General features: G+C 34.0%; 2 protein-coding genes across 2 annotated transcripts; one reads left to right on the forward strand and one right to left on the reverse strand.

The window, feature by feature from the left end:
• The first annotated feature begins 3,849 nt into the window (after positions 1-3,849).
• On the forward strand, positions 3,850-10,683 carry LOC132559651 (zinc finger TRAF-type-containing protein 1-B-like). Its single transcript, XM_060224267.1, has 4 exons — positions 3,850-4,086; positions 5,518-5,756; positions 7,321-7,532; positions 7,856-10,683. The coding sequence occupies exons 1-4, from the start codon at positions 3,883-3,885 to the stop codon at positions 8,248-8,250; spliced, it is 1,050 nt and encodes a 349-aa protein (XP_060080250.1). The 5' UTR covers positions 3,850-3,882; the 3' UTR covers positions 8,251-10,683.
• A 1,475-nt stretch (positions 10,684-12,158) lies between these two features.
• On the reverse strand, positions 12,159-19,115 carry LOC132559659 (translocon-associated protein subunit alpha-like). Its single transcript, XM_060224274.1, has 8 exons — positions 18,949-19,115; positions 17,334-17,567; positions 16,863-16,990; positions 15,967-16,098; positions 15,095-15,174; positions 14,324-14,402; positions 13,897-13,993; positions 12,159-13,488 (listed from the first exon to the last, which is right to left on the reverse strand). Exons 1-8 carry the CDS (start codon positions 19,022-19,024, stop codon positions 13,409-13,411), a joined length of 906 nt encoding a protein of 301 aa, XP_060080257.1. The 5' UTR covers positions 19,025-19,115; the 3' UTR covers positions 12,159-13,408.
• Between the last annotated feature and the right edge of the window lie 1,387 nt (positions 19,116-20,502).

Here is a 20,502-nt window from a genome sequence, read left to right on the forward strand (position 1 = left end):
TATCGCAGGGGCTTGAAAATGTCTGAAAGCTTACATCAGAGAGAGTACCATTATATCGCAGGGGCTTGTAAATGTCTGAAAGCTTACATCAGAGAAAATACCATTATATCGCAGGGGCTTGAAAATGTCTGAAAGCTTACATCAGAGAAAATACCATTATATCGCAGGGGCTTGTAAATGTCTGAAAGCTTACATCAGAGAAAGTACCATTATATCGCAGGGGCTTGAAAATGTCTGAAAGCTTACATCAGAGAAAATACCTTTATATCGCAGGGGCTTGTAAATGTCTGAAAGCTTACATCACAGAAAGTACCATTATATCGCAGGGGCTTGTAAATGTCTGAAAGCTAACATCAGAGAAATTACCATTATATCGCCGGGGCTTGTAAAAGCTTACATCCGAGAAAGTAACATTATATCCCAGGGGCTTGTAAATGTCTGAAAGCTTGCATCAGAGAAAGTACCATTATATCACGAGGGCTTGTGAATGTCAGATATATCACATGGGCTTGTGAATATCAGAAATATCCAGGCATGTGAGTTTTCCGAGTTTCAAAGGCTCTGATTCTGCATTTTGCTAGTGTTTCCATGGTACCAGAATTTTCGATGTTGTGTCATTTCCGCATTACTTTTTATAGTGTACGAAAATCCGGATTTGAAACCGTCTTTCAATATTAGACAACAAGGATGTTAACTGAATAATGATTGGTGGTTAGACTGAAGAGAACCAATGAGAATTCATGAAATATTTGTGCTTGAAATTCATTTTACATCCAAAATGGCTACATGGAGGAATGATATTGCGAACAGAGGAACAAAATGTATTGATGACGGTATAAAATATCCATGGCGTTCTATCATAGATAGAGTTAAATTAGAGTGTTTTGGCCAAGATATCAGTACCTTCGACATGCTTTTTAACTGCAAGTAAATCTTTTCAGCTTTTTCCACTTTGGCCCACTCAAAAGCCTGAATATCTCAGGGGCTTGTGAATGTCAGAAATATCACAGGGGCTTGTGAATGTCAGAAATATCACAGGGGCTTGTGAATGTCAGAAATATCACAGGGGCTTGTGAATGTCAGAAATATCACAGGGGCTTGTGAATGTCAGAAATATCACAGGGGCTTGTGAATGTCAGAAATATCACAGGGGCTTGTGAATGTCAGAAATATCACAGGGGCTTGTGAATGTCAGAAATATCACAGGGGCTTGTGGAAGTCTGAAAGTTAAGATAAAAGATAACTATCCTAAATACTTGAAATCTGATAACATATGTCATATTAAACACAACATGTCACAGCACAGGTGCTTGTGCAAGTCTGATAACTTATATAAAACACAATATATAATAAGAACTTTTTTATCACCCTGTGAATGCAGCCAGGGTCATTTTGAGTCACAGTCTATATACAAGAAACCCATTGTATCCAGAGCATTAGGGGTAAAGTATATGCCCAGGGACACAACACAAACGATTGCTAGATACAATATTAATACTATCAAATATCCAACCCAATCATCATCTTCCGATGACGTTAAAGTGAGGCCAGATGTCCATTATATAACTAGCTGGACTCCAAACTATCTCATCAGGCCATCTACACCTGGAACTAAGAAATGGAGATCTCAAACTTATCAAACGATGTAAAACCACAGACTAAGATATTGTCTATATCCATGGCTATTCAGCTTAATCTGGATTGAATACTGAAGTTACTACTATCATTTAAATGACAAGAGTATCAGTGAAACTTATAAATGCTCCCTGCAAACAATTTTACTGATCACAAAGTTAATTAAGGGGTTTCAGGTACCAAATTTGGTACACTGTAAATCCAATCCTCTAACACTCTCAAACCTCGTTAATTTTGTACACTGCATATCATTTTAATATGACCAATATATACACCAAGTTTCATTATCATAGTTTAAATGCTTGCAAAGTTATGCTGTGGACACAAAATTTTGGCTAAGGGCACAGTTAAAAGATAGTAAATGAGGGACAACTGGCCCTGAATTTGGTACACTGCACATCGCCTTACTATGACCAATGTACACACGTAGTTTAATGATTCTTAGTGGTTGGCAAAGTTATGCTCTAGACACGAAAGGACAAACATATGGACAAAGCGGAGACTGTATGCTTTGCTGAAAATTTTCGGGTAACATAGAAAGCTTGAGAAATATTTAAATAAACTATTGCTTTAACCTGTTGTAAACAAAAGTACTACAGAGTGGAACAAAATGCACTTGTCCCATGTAACAGAAAGTTATGACTTAATGTGTTGAAATTAATACAAATAAGAAAAGCAATGGTTATATTGAGTCAAAATGCCCAGAGAGAAATCAGAGGTGATTGTTTTGATGATAAAGCATCTGTTTTAAAGAGATAGGAAATTAAAATACTTGAAAAAACAAAGGGCAATAACTCTTTAATATTGTTGAATCAAAATGCTGTTCATGACAACACAATTTTGTGTTATGATTTTAAAGTTTAAAAAATCACAATGTCATCAAGGAAAAGACAACTCCATGTATTTGACATAAAGCTCACCAAGATTCAGAGAAATGACTTTAAAATTGCATGAGGATATCTTCATGCAGTATTAAAATGCTGGGTCAGGTCTACACTTCAAGAACAAGCAAGAATCTTTATCCATTTCAAGATATATTAGATTTGTAGGTAAAGTCAATAAAATAGAAACCCTGTAATAACAGATTAACAACATACAAGTACATATAGAACATGCCCACAATTGACATGAAATCAGACCATGAAATAGATATTCTCGTAATTTACTTTTAAAATTTAGCAGAAATACCACATATTTTACAATATGAATAGTAGGATTTATCATTAATCAATTTACAAATAATAATTCTTAACATTTCCATAGCATACTTACCCTATCGTTTTGATAGGGTTCCAGTCTCAAGCTACAGGTGTATAAAATCAATCGTTTCTACTTTAAGTCTATATACAAATTTAACAAAAGTTTTTTATAAAGAATTATTAAAACAAATAGCTAATAATGTAACTATCACTCTGAAAACTTGCTTTTAAATCTTTAAATAACTGTCGATATCAGAACTGATAACCCTGTGTGTCCTGAATGCCCAACGCTCAAAATAGATAGATGACAATATAAACAGTACAGAAAAAAGGCAAGTCCATGTCATTGGCAAATTAATTATGTGGACCTCTTTTTATTTTGTTGTCATGTCACGTTTTGATAATGTATACCGTATGACTATATATATATATATAGCATTTGTATCTCAAAACATTAATCACGTTTATTTAGACTGGATAGATATTGGGCAAACCAGAGACGTATATATCACGTCTCTGGGCAAACCAGGACATCTTGCAAGACAATTTTAATTAAAGCAACCATTCAGAATGGCATTATACCAACACATTTTGCAAAGTCAGGGGTCTCTAATAGACTGACCCAGATCAATTCACATAGTATATAACTCAGTATATTAGACTTTTTTTCTGCTGTGAAGCTAACCAGGCTATTAATGCACTACAATCTCCACTTCAATTTTATTATAAAATTCATGGTTAGCCAACAATCATTCCACATAATATGACCGTTAAGCACTGAATGGCATTACTTTTCGGTTTTGGTTTTTAAACCATGTTTTTCGTTTGGAAGAGGAATTAAAAACGTCTACAAGACATATAGCTATATCAGTATATAGATTGACGTGGCAAAGTAAACTATATGAGTTACGTCCCTTCGTTTACTTGAGTTTAGTTCTATCATTGGTGTCTATTTTTACCAACTGTCTTCTGATTGGATGATTGTGACGTCAAGGCGAAGTGGAGTGAGGCCGAAAACGTCAACAAATGCAGAACGTAAACAAACGAGATGGCTGACATTCCTGGCCCATCGAACCTTGTCTTGCAAGAAAATGTAGAAAATAAGGAAAATATGGACCTGGAATTCGAGCCCGAGAAAAAGAAAGCAAAATTAGATACTCCATCTACTGAAAAAGAACAAAGATTAGAAGACCGTCTGAGCGGAATCCTGTGCTGCGCAGTTTGTCTGGACTTGCCACGAATATGTTTCCAGGTAGCGATACTGACAGTTATCCATCATTTTTTCTCCCGTTTTCCTGATATTGCGTTATTTGCAAATAAGTGATGGGATGGGGCATGAATGACTTTTGCAACGGTAATAATCACTAAGATACCTTGCCTGCTTACTTATCTGTATTTCTATATAATGCTGAGGTAGTTTATCCTTTCAGTGCTGAAACTAGAAAAAGCATCTCGCCGTATTTGGGGAATTCATCATCAATAATAGGTAGACGATTATAATTTATGTGACTTCAGTTTAATGAACATGCAGCGTTGTGTAGTTGTTGAATTTCAATGTTTCTGTGGTTAAATCGTGTTATTTAGCAGCACTGAATTAGTCGATGACCTTTGGTATGCATTCATGACCTACATAAACTGACAGATCATAACATATGCTGACAGATTCGTATGTCAGTGTCACGTGAACACGATCAGCTGACCTATTCAATAACACAGACCCGCTAACATACTTGGCGGCTTGCCAGAGTCGATACGCACAAAACTTGGTATGAATAATAGTTGATTGGCTTTAGAAGGTATTGCATCCTGTCTATTTTTGGCATTTGATAATAAAAGATCATATTACAACAGTACATGTAACAACGACGTATAACACGCTAACGTCTCTGCCAATAAGTATCGCCGTTAGTATTTAGACCCTTTATCCTATTTTTAATAAGTTACAGAACAGACAGGCTACATACAGTACAATTTAAAAAAAAAAAAAAAAACTTATGCTGGGTAATTTTGCACCAGCTGTGTCAAGGTGCAGTATATTTGTGGTAGAAGTAGAATTGAATTTACATGATGGTTACTCGTGTATAAATATTACCATATGACTATGAGTTTGATACAGAATTTCAAGTTCGTCCACAATTTTCAGAGTTACTGACTCACAAAACTAAGTCCGACTTGACCTACCCTACCATACTAGATTAAAAAGTTAGTTCATCCACCTGAAAAGTACAGCCGGACATGTAAATTCATTGACATCTCATACCAGCTAGAGACACCAACAAAATCTCTACAAAAAACAAATTAGGATTTGAATGACACAAGGACCAACATTTAGTCAAGGAGTGATGGATTCATGGGACTTGCTCATTCCTGTATTTGACAATCGTGAAGCCCTGACTATGAAAACTTAAAAAGTTGTTTAAATAGGTGCTAGTACAACAAATTGTTTAATTTTTACCTTAGTTTTTACACTGTGTAACTAGATAACAATGAGTTATTAAAAAAGGCATCAAATTTTTGAGGGTCCACTTGCAAAGAACAATATACAGCTTGCAGAGACCTTCTGATGGCCATATGCACTGTCCATCTTAGTCACTCTATTAGTGGTGGAAACAAGGTGGTATGATTTTGTAACAATATGTTGTTCAGCCATGAATGTATCCAGGATGCATTATTTGTTTTGTAGTGCACTAACGGGCACCTAATGTGTGCTGGTTGTTTCAACCATCTCCTTGCTGATGGACGGCTGAAAGACGAGACTTCAACTTGTCCCAACTGCCGCTGTGAGATCAGCAAGTCTTCTTGTACCCGGAACCTGGCTGTTGAGAAAGCAGTGTCAGAGCTGCCCAGTACCTGTCAGTTCTGTGCCTGCTTGCTTCCTCGTAATCTACTTCACTACCATGAGCGGGAGCAGTGTCAGGAGAGGTAGGCATCGGGTGGTCTGGGTAAGCCCTTCGTAATTAAGGCTTAGTTAGATCTCTACCACACACACCTACACACACCGTTATTCTCTAACTCACCTATTGACCGACACAAAGGAGAAAGCATCTGTATGGAGGGGACGGGGCAACCCAGCTGTCCAGCTGCTTTCTTCTTTGTTGTTGATTAACATGTTTTAATAATTAGAAACACACTTTTGTCTTTTGTTCCTGATCAGGACCGATGGAGTTGTGTCATCACGGTCACTTTTACAACCAGCGGGTCAGTGCCTTTTTCAGAAGTTGACCACAGTGACTTGAATCAACAAACATGTTTCAGAAGGCGGCAAGTATGTTCATATCTTTCAAGGTGCAGTAAAAGTAGCATGCAATATTTTTGTGTCAGTTTTCTGTTCAAGTTTGATTCTCCTATATTTCCTATATCGTTGAGTTCAAAGTTAATGAGAGGGCTTATGGATGATTATCAAATTCAACCATTTGGTTTGGCCATTTGTGTCTAAATCTAAAAAAAGGACTGGAAATTCTGATAATTGTATGTAACATAAATGATATAACATTGGTGAGTTTAAGCTCACAAACCAAAATGGTGAATAATATATTGTACATACTTGTATTCAGACCAGTCAAAAGTTTTGGCCTTATCAAATATTGACATTTTGACTGCACAGCATCCTTTAGTTTAACTTGGAGATACATTAATAATGCTGGTCCTGGTGTTTAATTTCATCTTTGTTCTACAAGTTTCACATACTTGGAGATTTGAAAAAAAATACAAATAAAGTTATATTTGATTGTCTGTGTTGTTGTGTTTTTTCCGATGTTGAATTTTAAAGGTTTTCGGTCAAAATTAAGTGGATTTGATATGATAGATTATATGGTGTGCTCTTTTTACTGAGAGAATGAACAAATGGATACACAAAAACTAAACCAATTGTGAAATGTATTACACTAACTCGTTACCATATTTGGTGTGTACAAGAATTTGGAACTGGAGTTGAGGTTTAGCCTATCATCTTTAGGCGTGTTACTGTCAACATAACTTACCTAGGTGACCTTGTGTTACCCCTACTAGTGGAGATAACCTTGTGTTGGTGTGTCCTAGTGGGGATCTGATCCTGGCACCACATATGGTGCCTTTTAAGATGGATACGTGTAATGATAGGCAGTGCTTCTGATGTACCTTCATATAGCACTGTCAACTACTGGAGTACTGTTTTGTGTCAGTAATAATTATAACACCCGTGGTTCCCTTGAACAGGATATACATGTACTGGGAAATATGTGGTGTTCAATATCACCACCTGAATAACCTCTGTGTCTAAACACAAAACATACTTCTAAGAAGAGGATTATTAAAACCAGCCTGTGTGTGCCAATCACCGTGCCAAGGTCATGCAGCTGTTCGGATATTATCATTCTGTATTCCTTTTTTTAGCTTCACGGATTATACAAAGGTAAGTACACTAATAAAAACAACCCATTTCGTTGCAGGTCCAGCTGTTGTGACAAACGTAACAAGATGGTACATTTTTCATTTGCATATTTTCTAGGCTGTCAACATGTAAATACTCTCGCATCGGTTGTCCCTGGAAAGGCCCCTACCATGAGCTGAAGGAGCATGAGAAGGGCTGTCTGCACCCCAACAAATCAGGAGACGACATCATGGAGGCAGTTGCCTGCCTGGACCAGCAGTTGAAGGACGAAACACAGTTGTATAGCAGGATCTTCTCTCTCCTCTCTTGTGAAAAAATCACCTTCAACGGTAGGTACCTACCAGCTCAGCTGGGAGATAACACTAAAAATAAAGAAGGGGACAAGCCACAAAAACATACAGAATAGATATGTTGAATCAATTTTTAAATCATACACAAGTAAACTATGGTTAGTTGGTTGAGGAAAAAATTTAGAATTCCACACAAAACATGTGAGCTTAAACAGATGGAAATGATAAATAAAATTTCTTTTCTACATTTGATAAAGTCAAAATGTAATAATGCAGTGTACTTATATTTTTGACAGCAGATGCTACAGATAAATTTATCTTGATTGCAAACTTATTTTAAGGTGTAGTTTGTTACTTTACAGATCTTCAATTGAAGCCATACAGAACAGATGACTTCATAACAAAGTTGTTCTATGAGACCAGTCGGTTCTCAGCATTCAATCACCAATGGGTAATAAAGGCACGCATCAACAATGACCAGAAGAACCCAGCATTGACCTCAGAACGGAGCATGTCTTATCAGCTGGTCCTCAAGGGCAAGGCCAGCCAGCCAATCAACGTCAGCTTCATTGCTCTCAAGGGACCATATGGCGAGATGCTGATAAACCCAGTTGTATACAGTCAGGAGTTTTCTAATGACAATCCAGAAACAGAATATAACAGTCTACCAATACACAACTCACTCGAGTGTAACAAGCTGCTGGCTTCCAAAACTATTAACATGCGACTCATTATGGTGCTCAGTGGCTCCTCATGATGCCCTACCAGTCTCCATATTTTACTGTATCTGCATTTATTCCGATTCATTTGCTATTTCCATAAGATTCACTGCAGTAAAACTTAATTTGATCTCAATCTACATATTAAAATAAACTCTATGTCCTTCATTATTTGTAACTTTTCTGTTATTCTATGAAAAATCAGTTATCAGTTCAAAAATGTCATGTTCTTGGAAATATTTGTGGGGACAAAAGGAAACATAAAAGGAAGCTTTGTTTTTAAGATATGCATGTTTTGAGGGTGTCAACAGGAAGCTCATAATATTAGATGCATTGTGGGAAATTTGGTTTTAGGTGTACGTGTGGGGGCTTGCAGAAAGCATAGTTCTACATGTATTGTGATGGGGTCAACAGTGAACACAAATTTTTTATAAGGAGAAAGTATAATTTAAATGTATTGTATCAACATGAAAGATAGTTTAAGATGTATTGTGGGGTCATCAGAAACAGTTTTGATGTGTTGATGAGGTCAGATTTGGTTTTACACAAGTGGTAATTATCCAGTACATAACTTGTGTTTATTTTTACCTTCCAAGTGAAAGTGGCATTGTTCGCTTTGTTGCATTTTATTAAAGTAGATTTAAAGAAAAAGAAAAAATCATGAAAATCATAAAACGAATCCATTGACAAAGTATGTGTTTAAAAATGTTGTATTATGTTAATTTTTAGTTATTTGTTTTTATGTGTAACCTTGTTAATATTTTGCAAGTCTCAAAAAATGAAATGGGAAATTTAGCACTTCATTAGTTTAGAAAATTTACTTGGAATTTGCCGAGATCATCAATATGCATGTCCAGAAAACATAACTTCAAGATTCTTAATTCATGTTTTAAAAAATGCAAGTACTAACAAGGCTTCACTTTTGTAGACGTATGTATAGTGTTTTACCAGAGATATTGCCATATTACCGGTCTTTCAAAGCATGTGTAACTAGTTTATTTGTATTTTAGAATTAACTTTATTTTATGATTTGTTTGTTCAGTTCTGATATCTATAGTCAAACTTGGCTAAATTATATAAAGAACTTTACAAATAACAATATTGTGTAAAATTTGGTAAAAAAACAAAAAACAAAACAAAACAAGAAATAAAAAAAAAAAAAAAAAACAAAAATACAAAAAAACAACATGATTTTGGTTTTTCATGTACAGATGAATATTTGTTAGTTTGTATACATGTGTAGTGTAGGTCTTTCCTACACTGAACATGTATCCAATACAGACTTGTACCTCAAGTAAGCTGGGTTCTATTTCATCCATTTGTAATTTTTGTGATAAATACAGCAGGCGTTATTTATTCTGGAAAATGAAGTGTGGTGGGTTTGTTCCTTGTTTTATTTAATAATTATCATATTAATTATCATATTTACTTGTTATTATTGAAGTATTGTTTGTTATCACTACATATTATAGTAGCATTTAAACTTTTAATCAGTTTTATCTTATTTAGAATCTGCCTGGTCCACCAGTGTATTACACAAGTGTGGATTCTACTGCCAATATTTTACTTTTCTAGTTTTCACTGTTAACATACACTACAGGTAAACATTATATAACTTGTAAATAAGATTGAGATAGATAGCTATTAGTGACATTGTGCTCTGTAGTCTGAAGTACCTGACAGTAGTGTTGAATTCCTGAACTAGCACATCTCCTAAAATTATTTGGGAGATATATTTGTAGTTACCCACCGTGTTAGCTCTACCACAATCTTCATGGCCATTAGACCAAAACATACAGCAGTTTTAAAGTGGTTTTAGACATCCTACAATTGGAATCAAAATCACTTATCAATCTAAGGTATTGAGGTGGTTGGTAGGAAATGAAAATCATGTTCAAATATTTGAGTTTAAGAATTTTCTCTTACAGTAAGATTAATCCCAGACATTGAAAATAAGGGACTCAAAATTTGATATATATTGTAAATAGTCTGACACAGTATTTACTGTAGATTGTAGTTATTTGTTGTTATTTACCCCTGTTGGTTGTCCAATTGTTCCAAGGATGAGATTCAATCTGCTTTCAAATATATGAAAGGTGTACAAAATTTCCACGTCTATTGTTTTGCAGAAATGGAAATGATTGACAATGTATAGGGATACTTGTATCAGATTCTCAGCACTCAAATGATTGTAATTAATTCTCAGCTGTATCAGGAAGGTTTACATAGAAATGATCATAACTTTTCACAGCTGAATCAGGAAGGTTTATAATTGTTAAAGTAATTCTCGGCTGTATCAGGTTTACATGTTGTCTCTTATGAAATGCTTGAGGTTCTACAGTAGTTCTAATGAAGTTTTCAAGCTATTCCATTGAAAATGTCTACCCAGTGATAAAGAGACAGAATTTACGGAGTTGTACAACACCTCTGTTGTAGTACATATAAATAATCAATAAACATATCCAGCTGATTGTAGTAGTGTCTGTTTTATATCAGAAGTTAAAAATGTGACTTGAAATGAGACTTGTATGGGATGAGAATGTTCAGCCTGCTATTCATTGTACAATATAAATGTGCCAAGTGACAATCTGCATAATCATGGAAGCTTTTTCAAAGTGGTACATATTCTTGTATAAAAATGTGTTAATACTTTGTAAAACAAGTTTTTTTCATCTTAAAACTTTAATAGGATAATAGACAAGAATGCTGAAAAGCACTGAGAGCAATAACTTGTCACAAGGTCATCAAAGTCAAATGCCTGAATATTTCCAAATGTCAAGAGGGTAATATTGTAAGGTCATTTGAGATTTGGTTTTTTGTACCAACTGTTGGTTAATTGAATGAACATTGAACAGATGGCCTGTTAAAGCAATCAGGGCAAGTCTCGTGTCAGAAAACACAATCATGACAGTACAGATTAGTCTACAAGAAAATTTACTGGGAAGAGCAAACCATAGGAGAATGATAGAAAATTTGACTAGATTAAATGTTGAAGAAGACTGGCATTTGGCATTTTTTTTAACACAGTTGTTGAAACAAAATGCTTGGTCTTTAAGGCAATAAGGCACAGCTGTTGATATAACGTAAAGCAATACAAAACCACCTATCAAGCTTTAAGAAAGCTGCAACAAAATGTAAATTAAGAAAGGATATTAACCCTTCAGAAATTTCCAAGTCATGTTGCTTCAAAGGAGAACAATAATAAAAATGAGTGCACAAATGTTACCTACACAAAGTTGGTAACACACCTTCTTACATGATCTTCAACGTGGGCCATGACAACTTCATTAAAACAGACAAAGTATCATTCAAATAGGTCACTGTTAAAAGATACCCCGAGGGACCATTAGTTAGATTATATTTTTTTCAAATTTAAGATCCCCAAATCAAATATTAACAACATGAGACTTCTTCAGAAATAGCAATAACAATCTTTGTCAAAATCTGAGATAACCACCTGTCGGTCAGTCTTTTTTGGTCAGTTCCTATACTGAAAAATCATGCAATTTAAGAATGATCAATCCAGTATAGGAAATTGCAATAACAAGGACTGTTAAAGGACTGACCTTGGACAAAAAGCAATTTCAACAAACTTCCTTGAAGAAAGTTATTAGATTAATAGGACTTCGGTTCTTTCTCCTAGCTTAAAGAGAAATGACTCTTAAAATATTATAATTGACACAAGCAAACTTACATCACAGGGTAGAACATATTACAAATTTTGAATGCTTGTTTCAGATTCTTTTATTTCGCATCTTCTAAATCTTTGTTACAAGACTCAATGTGACCACAATTTTCCATGCCTCACTTGGGAAATGGAAATTATCACTAAATCAAAGTTAAAATCTCCCTTAAAAATCATGGACCTTGAGTGGAAAATTGGCATTTCAACAACCTCTTGACATGCAATTGAAAACGCTGGCACTAATTACCACAACAAGAGAAATTTACAAAAAAATGTTTTATTTCCAGAATTGTGGAATAAATACAAAATACTTGAAGACTTACAAGTTAATATTTTAAGTCTACTTGGCATCTACAGCTGACCGCTCATTCCTGATATTTAGTATCGACTAGAAGTCAATAAAATTATTAAAGAAACCTAACTCTTGCACTTATGAAATTTAAAATCAATTAAAGTCCATGCTGATAGTAACATCATACATTTTTTTCTCTTCTAATTGCCTTGATATTGATAATCTAAAGAAAGAAATGAGGAAAATCACTACAAATTGTTTAATTAATTTTAAATCTTTTTCACACCAAATACATGACAAAAATATTGCAGCTGTGTATGAATAATTTTTAGTATAAATCTATACTGTACATCACACATTTTTAAATATATCACAAGTAATGATTATTGACAAGACACAATTTCACAAACCCAAGAGTTTTTATATTCTATCCCAGATACCACAATTTTTACAGCTTTTATACACATGCATAAACCCATTACCACCAACAAACTCTCACTGACTCTCTCTCAATATGCTGCTGATTCATAACCATTGATTTCGTGATTTAACAATAATCAGAATAACTAGCTTGTACCACACTTCAGTACATCTTTTCTTTAATAATTGCAACACTGGTACTGTTCACATTGCATAGTTTAATATGTGCAGGTGTTACCAGAACTACAGTATGTGCAACATGCATCTAATTTCATTCCATGTTGGTGTAATGTATGTATTCCTGATTCACAACTATACCAACAAATAGCCAATTCATGCACATTAACTGAAACTGATTATAAAAGATCATAAATGAAATTAGAATTTATTCCAAAAACATTTCAATTTCAAAGCTAGTTTCTTTTAAAGTTGAAATCAATGGATCTACAAAAAATTAAGCATTACATTGCATTGAGCAATTACAAAAAAATGCAAGTATTTTGGAATGAGGACTTGGAATTTTTCATCACAATACTTTATATTATCACACAAACTCAAAGTGAATTTGAAAATATATGAGGTATCCAAATCATTACCACATTCCTTATACATTCATCCTTTCATCACTGAAACAAAATACTAAGGACCTAGATCATGATGGCAAACTAAAGATAGACATGGTTTCTTGTGAATAATTTTATAACTGCTTTACAGTCCACGAAGCTGTTGTATTCTCGCTGAACAGGTATGAGCGACCTAAGTTGGAGTGCGACTTCTATGAGACAGAGGAGTTCTACCATTACTCTTCTCCGGACCCTGCGGTCCTCTTGCTCCTCCTCTGTCTCGGTGATTGCTTTGGGGACCGCTTTGGAGAGGTGTCTGAAACATTAGAAAAGAAATTAACATCTTAATAATTCATAGAATACATGATAATGTAAAATTACCGGTCTTCATGGGGTTCAATTTTCATAGATTTTAAAAAAACTTATTTTGTGGGCTCATGAAATCCAGATGATAATTAAGATCAATGTTTGAAAAGTTTCAATTCATTGACATACTGTTTTGAAAATTATTTAATGTTTCTTGCAATATTTAAAAAAAACTTACCATAATACAACTTCTAAAGCTTAATAAGTTATCAGAATTACATATGGCACATAATAACCTTACAATACAAAACAAATTTCAGTTACAACTTGAAATGAACACAATATAATTTAACAAAAGGGAATCATGACATGAATGAAAGTGATAATTCTTTTCATTAAATAATTTACAGAAACTTACTCATCTGAAGCGCTTCCTTTGGGATCCAATCGAAGTCGATATCGGAGTTCTGAGTGCCCATCTCCACTGGTTGTCGAGGTTTTATCAGACGCTTTTTCTGTAAATCACAAGAATATTACAATTAAGCGTGCATCAAAAGCAACATGACAAACAAGTTAACTGATATAGTAAACAATTCTGCTATATTTTATGTCTACATCAATCATTTTATCAATATCTGAGCTCAAATGTGGGACACCATGGTATTCAATATTTTTTTTCTCCATTACATCATTTTTTCCAAAGACTTGACAACTATTTGAATTTTGTAAACAGATTTTAAAGTTTTACATCAGCAACATACACTACATTTCTTATATTCAGAATTTACCAAATTTAACTTACACATAGCATTAACACTTTAAATATGACCTTGGATACCACTTACTGTAATTGACCCTAAAAACTGCTGGGCTACAACGACGAGGAGGATGGCAATGGCAACCAAAAACAGGTACATGAAGAATCTGATCAAACAAAAACATTCAGACTAGGAAAATTTTCACACTTTTTAATAGGTAAAATCACTGCACTTAAGGTAATCATTCAAGTAAATGTATCACATCTATTAGAGGTAAGGCCACTACCCTTAAGGTAATCAACCACATTATAGGTCGATACATTTTTCTATAATTAATCATGTTGGCTTAGGATGAAAGTAGTGGGGTCAAGAGAACCTTAATAGATCACTAAGTCCTTTGGAACAGGTGAGCTAAAACAACTTTGTTAATCATTTCTTAAAATCTAAATTTTTTGTCTCAAATCTACACCAATTAAATAAAACTCATCTAATCAATCTGCTGGGTTCAGATGTCAATTCTATGATAGAATCATTAGTGTACTTCATGAGAAATGGAGCAAAATGTAAGACTTATAAAATGTCCAATTTTTCACAGTTGCTGTATCTTAAAAACCTGGAAGATATTTTGTAAATGATGAATGTGTTGAGGTGTTTGCTTTATATTCCTGTTATAGACCAAGCGTGGTTGACAGCTGTGAGCAACAGATTAAATGCAAAACTAAAGTGAAATATCGACACTGCCACCCAAACCGATGGAAAAATTTCACCAAAGTCTCACTTTTGTTATGGGCGAGACAAAAATGGTTAAGATAGCTGTATTTTAATAAATAGTGCAGGTATAGAAGCAGAACTACTTACGTTTCTCCATCCAAACCCTCATCAGGTTCTACAATGTTTACAGTGTCATTATAAACTGCATGTTGGTATTGGGTTCCAGCCTGTAAATGAAACATGAACAAAGGTCAAATTTCATTATCATCTCATGTTTTATCCAAATTTATAAAGAAAACAAGCTGGAGTGCAGGCAAACACATGACATCTATGATAAGTGCAGTGACCTTGACCAAGTACAATACCAACAAAACAAGTAAGAGCATACTGGGTATTTACAAAACAATGTAGGTCCCTTAATGAATTATAAAGAATGTGCTGTTTGTGTGTTAATTTGAATACTGAGAAAAGTATGCATGTAGTTCATGATCAAGTTTAATGTAAGAACACAAGAAAATAAAATATATGATGATTTGAGAATAGAGTTTCATCATCAATATGTGATAATTATGTTATGATCTATTTCAAGTGTGATAGGTTTAGTCAAAATCATGCAAGGAATGAAGCCGCTAGATTGCTAACAATGATTTTTCTAAATAGTAACCTTGACTCAACAACCCTGGAACTCTCCTTTGTTCAAGATGTTTAAATGCTTTAAAATGCATGGAGATTTATGAAAATCTGTCAGGGAATGAGACTGCTACAATGCTATTTTCCAAAAATATCATTAAGTGACATGATTTGGTTCAACAAGTCTGAAATTTTCACTTGTCCAAATATATTTTGCTACTTTTAAGGGAGTGAAATTCGATGAAAACCACTCAAAGAATGAAGCGATTTTTCCAGAGAATTATATCTTTCACTGTCTTTATAGTTCCAGAAAATATGAACTTTTTAAAATTCTTTTTGTATATCATAATAAATAAAATCAACTTTGTAGTTCAAGAGACATAACTTACATCATCTTTGTAGTTTAAGAGAATAGTGAGTCCAAATGGCCGAGATGCAAATGTTTCACTTGGTGTAAATCCATACTCAAAGGTAGCTTGCTTGTTGCCTTCAACCTCAGCATTGTATGTAGCAGTAGTGAACTATTCAACATAGAAAACAACAGTCAAAACAGTAAATAATTTCAACTTCTAACAGGTACAGCATCATCACTCCCGTTTCTAATTTCAAGGCTGAATAAGGTAATATAAAATATTGATATAGAAGACTGTCTGAAGGTAAGTAAATAAGGTAGCCATTTTGTTGTAAAATCTTCTTTGATGACGTAAAATCATATTCATATAATTAAGACAATCAGTTTCAGAATGAAGCAGGCAATGAAAAAAGTATATTACACTATTGACTATTAAAAAATAATACATCAGCAAATTCACAGGATAACAGGCTGATGATGTTAAAAAACAACATCTGTGGTCAGAAGCTGTTTGTACTTTTTGTTTAATTTGAGTGATGTAATTAACCTGTCCGTCTTTTGTTACGATAATTGTTTTCATTTCATACCAAACAATTCATTTTCTTGAAAAAAAGCTTTTGAAAATATTTTAAGAATAATTTTAGGAGATAATCAGTCAAGTAAAATTTAGAGGTTATAAGCCCAATTGCTAGTTAAACCAAACAGTTACCTGGAAACCTAGTCATTCAGTTTTTCACTTACCAGATAAATGGGACAGTGTTTCTTTACTTAGCAACATTTATACAACCATTTCCCAATTTTCCTCAAAACAATGCTTAACTTCATAATAACAAAGGTCTGGTCAAATTCATACAATTGGTTAAAAAACGCCCAAAATAATTGGGACCTCTTTGATTAGCAGAAATAGAACAATATGAATATAAAAACACTCACATTCTGGATGTAAAAACTGTAATCTTGTGGGTAACGGAAGGATGCTTCCAATGTTTCCACAGTGAAGGTTTTTTCTCCAGTGTTTGTAAATCCAACCAGAAACCTCACCAACTGACCAGCAGGAAGATCTGAATTAAAAGAGCAGTTTATAATATGTTTCACCTTGACACTGTATACAAAGAAAACATATCTGAACAAGGTTTTACATGTGATAATGTCAAATTTATCAATTCAATGTTTTAAAGTGTTTATATCATTGGCATTCTTTTGTCACCCCATTACCTTGACACTTGGCATAGAACCATTAAAATATTAACTTGTCATCAAAAAATTTCATTAAGTGTATAAAATGATTTTCAAGACATTGTCTCTGTAAAGAGAGAAAAAAAATCATCATATCAAGTTTCACATTTCTTGTAAAAACTAGTGAAGTTTTTTCCACGAGTAACATCACACAGGATGCCTCATTACCTGTGGAATCAACTGGTTTGGTGAACAAGATGACAGCATCAGCATCCTCTGAAGGCTTCAGCTGTTCTACTTCTTCTTCCTCCTCTTCATCAGTCTTTTCTGTCTCTGTAACTGCTGCACCTTCATCTTCTCCAGCATCCTCAGTTTCCACATTAGCGTCATCATCTTCTTCTCCTTCCATTGCATCTCCATGATCATCGTTGTCAGCATATGCAACTAGACCTCCAGCATTTCCTGCAGTAAATGGATTAAATACACATTATTACAAAGAACTTCATCATCAAGGCACTATTACATGGTATATAAATAAATATATGTATAGCTACAAAACAATGAAATCAATATGCAAAGAGAAAATTCAATCCTATCAAAAACTTTGCACAGTTAGCCCATATTTCTTCTTAAAACGTTGTCTACAATTGTACTTTCAACTGATTTTGTTTCAGGAAATATACAAAACTGTAATTTTGAAAGACATGTAAAACCAAGTTACAATTCCCATGATATAGAGCAGACTTTGTCAAGTTCTTTCAATTGTAACTGTTGATGTTAACTCTTTTATAATGCCCAGAACAATGCAAGTACCTATGTATCATGATCACCTGATTTGAAATTTGGTATGTTATTACTATTACTAACAGTCAATTCTCTTGGATTTATTTGACAGAACTTGGAAAAAAAAAGTCTATTACTCAGATTAGAAAAAAAAGGTCAACAAAGCTTTAGTTAATCACAAGTTGGAGTCTACTTGTACAGTATGGTATTTACACTGCTAAAAAGACATAAGATACATAGGGAGAGATAGCCAAATGTCAAACCATTCGTTTTGTGACAAATCAGCACAAGATGGTTTCAAACTTGCAAGAGAATATACATGCAGCAGGCAGTTGCACTAGCTCTCCATTCAAATTCTTTCTTACAATTAACAAATCATTCCCTAAAGCTTCAGTCTAGTAGATATCCTTACCAAAGCAGCTGTCTCTTGAGTTAATTTTAAATGTTTGCCTGGAATTTCAGCCACTTTGAAGTCATATTAGTGTTCTTTCAATAAAACCCTTGTTTTTATCTGTCTTTGGTGGTCCCATGAATTGTTTAAGCTGATTTGAGAAGATGCATTCACTGAAGTTTTGACATTCTCAAAGTAGCATTAGACCATCATTCAATTATTTCTTCTTGGGGGTTTCATAGCTCTATCAATAATGTGTGCAGGGGTGTGGTGGAAAAGGGTTATTTAATACAGTTATTATCAATGATTTTAAAACCATTTAATTAATTGTCGTTGAATTATAATCGAAATAATTTAAATCGATAGGAAATGAAAATGTCATAACTATTGAGTCCATACGCCTACTGCAGCATTTTCACAATATGGATTATCAGCTTGACATGTCAACTTCTGTGACTATTTAAGGCGGTCAATGAAGCATTCTAAACGAAATTCCATGAGTGTCAAGTCATTATATGAAACATTTTGCTTAATTTCACAAAGTATACAGTCATTTCAAAGTTTAGATCTATCAGTAACAGCAATTTCCCCAATTTCAGAAGCATCAACAGGTGCCACGTAGGTAAGAGACCATTAGCCGGTTAGTGTCATCAACAATATAGTACTTACCATTTCCTAACAAAAGCAATGTTGATGGTAATACGAGTAACAAGAATAAAATGAAGTTCCCAAGAAACGATTTCATCTTCAATGAATTTTAAAAGTTAGTAATTTACACAGATGTCGACTGATTCCAATTATTGTCGGCGTAAACAGTTCTTGTGCAGTTCCGGAAGCAGATTGTTCAGTCAGAACGTAGCTACCAAATAACCTTATTTTCGATTGGACAATATTCCCTCTGTATAAACATCTTGTCCAATCAAACAGCTCTTTACATATACCTTTAACCGGAACAAAGCCGGTGTTCGGAGAGGGAAGACGAAGGTACTATGACGATCAGTTGGCGATTTAGATAGTATAATGATAATTTTCACTGTTTAACAATGGCATGGATTTAAACCTTACTACAATATCCTGATGATATATAGATTTTGTAACTGACAGGTTGCATTGGAAGTTTAAAGCTGCTAATGACACTACTATAGAGGATAACTACTCTAGCAGACGATTTTTCCCCTCAGTTTCGTCCTCAAGACTAATTCGGTAAATACGTATTGCTCTTGACAGCATTTAACAATTGAGAAAGTAAAATTGAATTGTTGAACAGATATTTTTTAATTTCCAAACTATTTCTAACGTGATATAAGTATAAACGGGGTTTTTCTTTGTAGTAGGCAATGCAATATACTAATATTTACATTGTTAGACGAAGTATTTTAAAGTCCAATATAGACAAAGGCCTTTGGAATTTTAAATTGTCTTGACCTCTTCAAATTTTCATATGACAGTTTGTGATATACATTTTTTTCTGCTTAAATTGTAGAAAGGCCTCTAAACGAAATCTTACAAAGAATGATAATTGTCTTAAGATAAGGAATCAATAGTTTTCTCTGTAAAAATCGTATTGAAATGAATTAAATTATACACTTCATATCTAAATAACTGAGTGTTTTATTAAGCCTCTGTATACATGTAGCTTGTAAAGGTTCTTGCCATCTTCAACATTCTTAGATAACATCACTGATAGGAGTAAGTCCAATAGAGAAGGTTCTTCTTTTTAACCGAATTAAATGACAGTTATGTTTACATGTTTTGAATCAAGGGAGAACTGTCTTTCGTCAGATCTTAGATAAGCCTCAAAGGAGGTGTGGAATAGGTTTTTATTTCAATGGACAAAATTTTATTGTGTTAATGTAGTGATACAATCTGATTAAAATACAGATCTTAATTTACCACTTCAGTACTTTCAGTTCATTAAGTATTGGAGTGGTAAATTAAGATATGTATTTTAATCAGATTGTTTAGTGATGATAGCAACTGGTTTGAACAAAGGCACTTATAGCTCACTGATGGGGGAAAAATAGTATGTTCATAACATTTTATTTCCCAGCAAGCTAAGTACCTATGGTTTGAATGGTTTTAGGGGCAAAACCAATATTTGGTGTTGACTTAAATTGTTCAAGAGAAAGAAGAATGTCTTTTCTGTTCTGATAATTGGAGAAAAATCTTGACAACTATGCCTGGGATGTCTGAATGGTAGTCAGATTGTTATCAGTGGGTTTT

Source organism: Ylistrum balloti, unplaced genomic scaffold (genome assembly GCF_031769215.1).
Source record: "Ylistrum balloti isolate Yb309-2 unplaced genomic scaffold, AGI_CSIRO_Ybal_v1 Utg370948, whole genome shotgun sequence".
In the NCBI taxonomy this organism is placed as follows: Eukaryota; Metazoa; Mollusca; class Bivalvia; order Pectinida; family Pectinidae; genus Ylistrum; species Ylistrum balloti.

Bases quoted from the DNA above. Each gene is read 5' to 3' on its own strand.
- LOC132559651 (XM_060224267.1), top strand. From the start codon at position 3,883: ATGGCTGACATTCCTGGCCCATCGAACCTTGTCTTGCAAGAAAATGTA. The intron at 4,087-5,517 runs GTAGCGATACTG...TTTGTTTTGTAG, and splicing joins TGCCACGAATATGTTTCCAG to TGCACTAACGGGCACCTAAT. The intron at 5,757-7,320 runs GTAGGCATCGGG...CATATTTTCTAG, and splicing joins CGGGAGCAGTGTCAGGAGAG to GCTGTCAACATGTAAATACT.
- LOC132559659 (XM_060224274.1), bottom strand. From the start codon at position 19,024: ATGAAATCGTTTCTTGGGAACTTCATTTTATTCTTGTTACTCGTATTA. The intron at 17,568-18,948 runs GTAAGTACTATA...CATTTACTGCAG, and splicing joins ATTGCTTTTGTTAGGAAATG to GAAATGCTGGAGGTCTAGTT. The intron at 13,489-13,896 runs GTAAGTTTCTGT...CTAATGTTTCAG, and splicing joins AAAGGAAGCGCTTCAGATGA to ACACCTCTCCAAAGCGGTCC.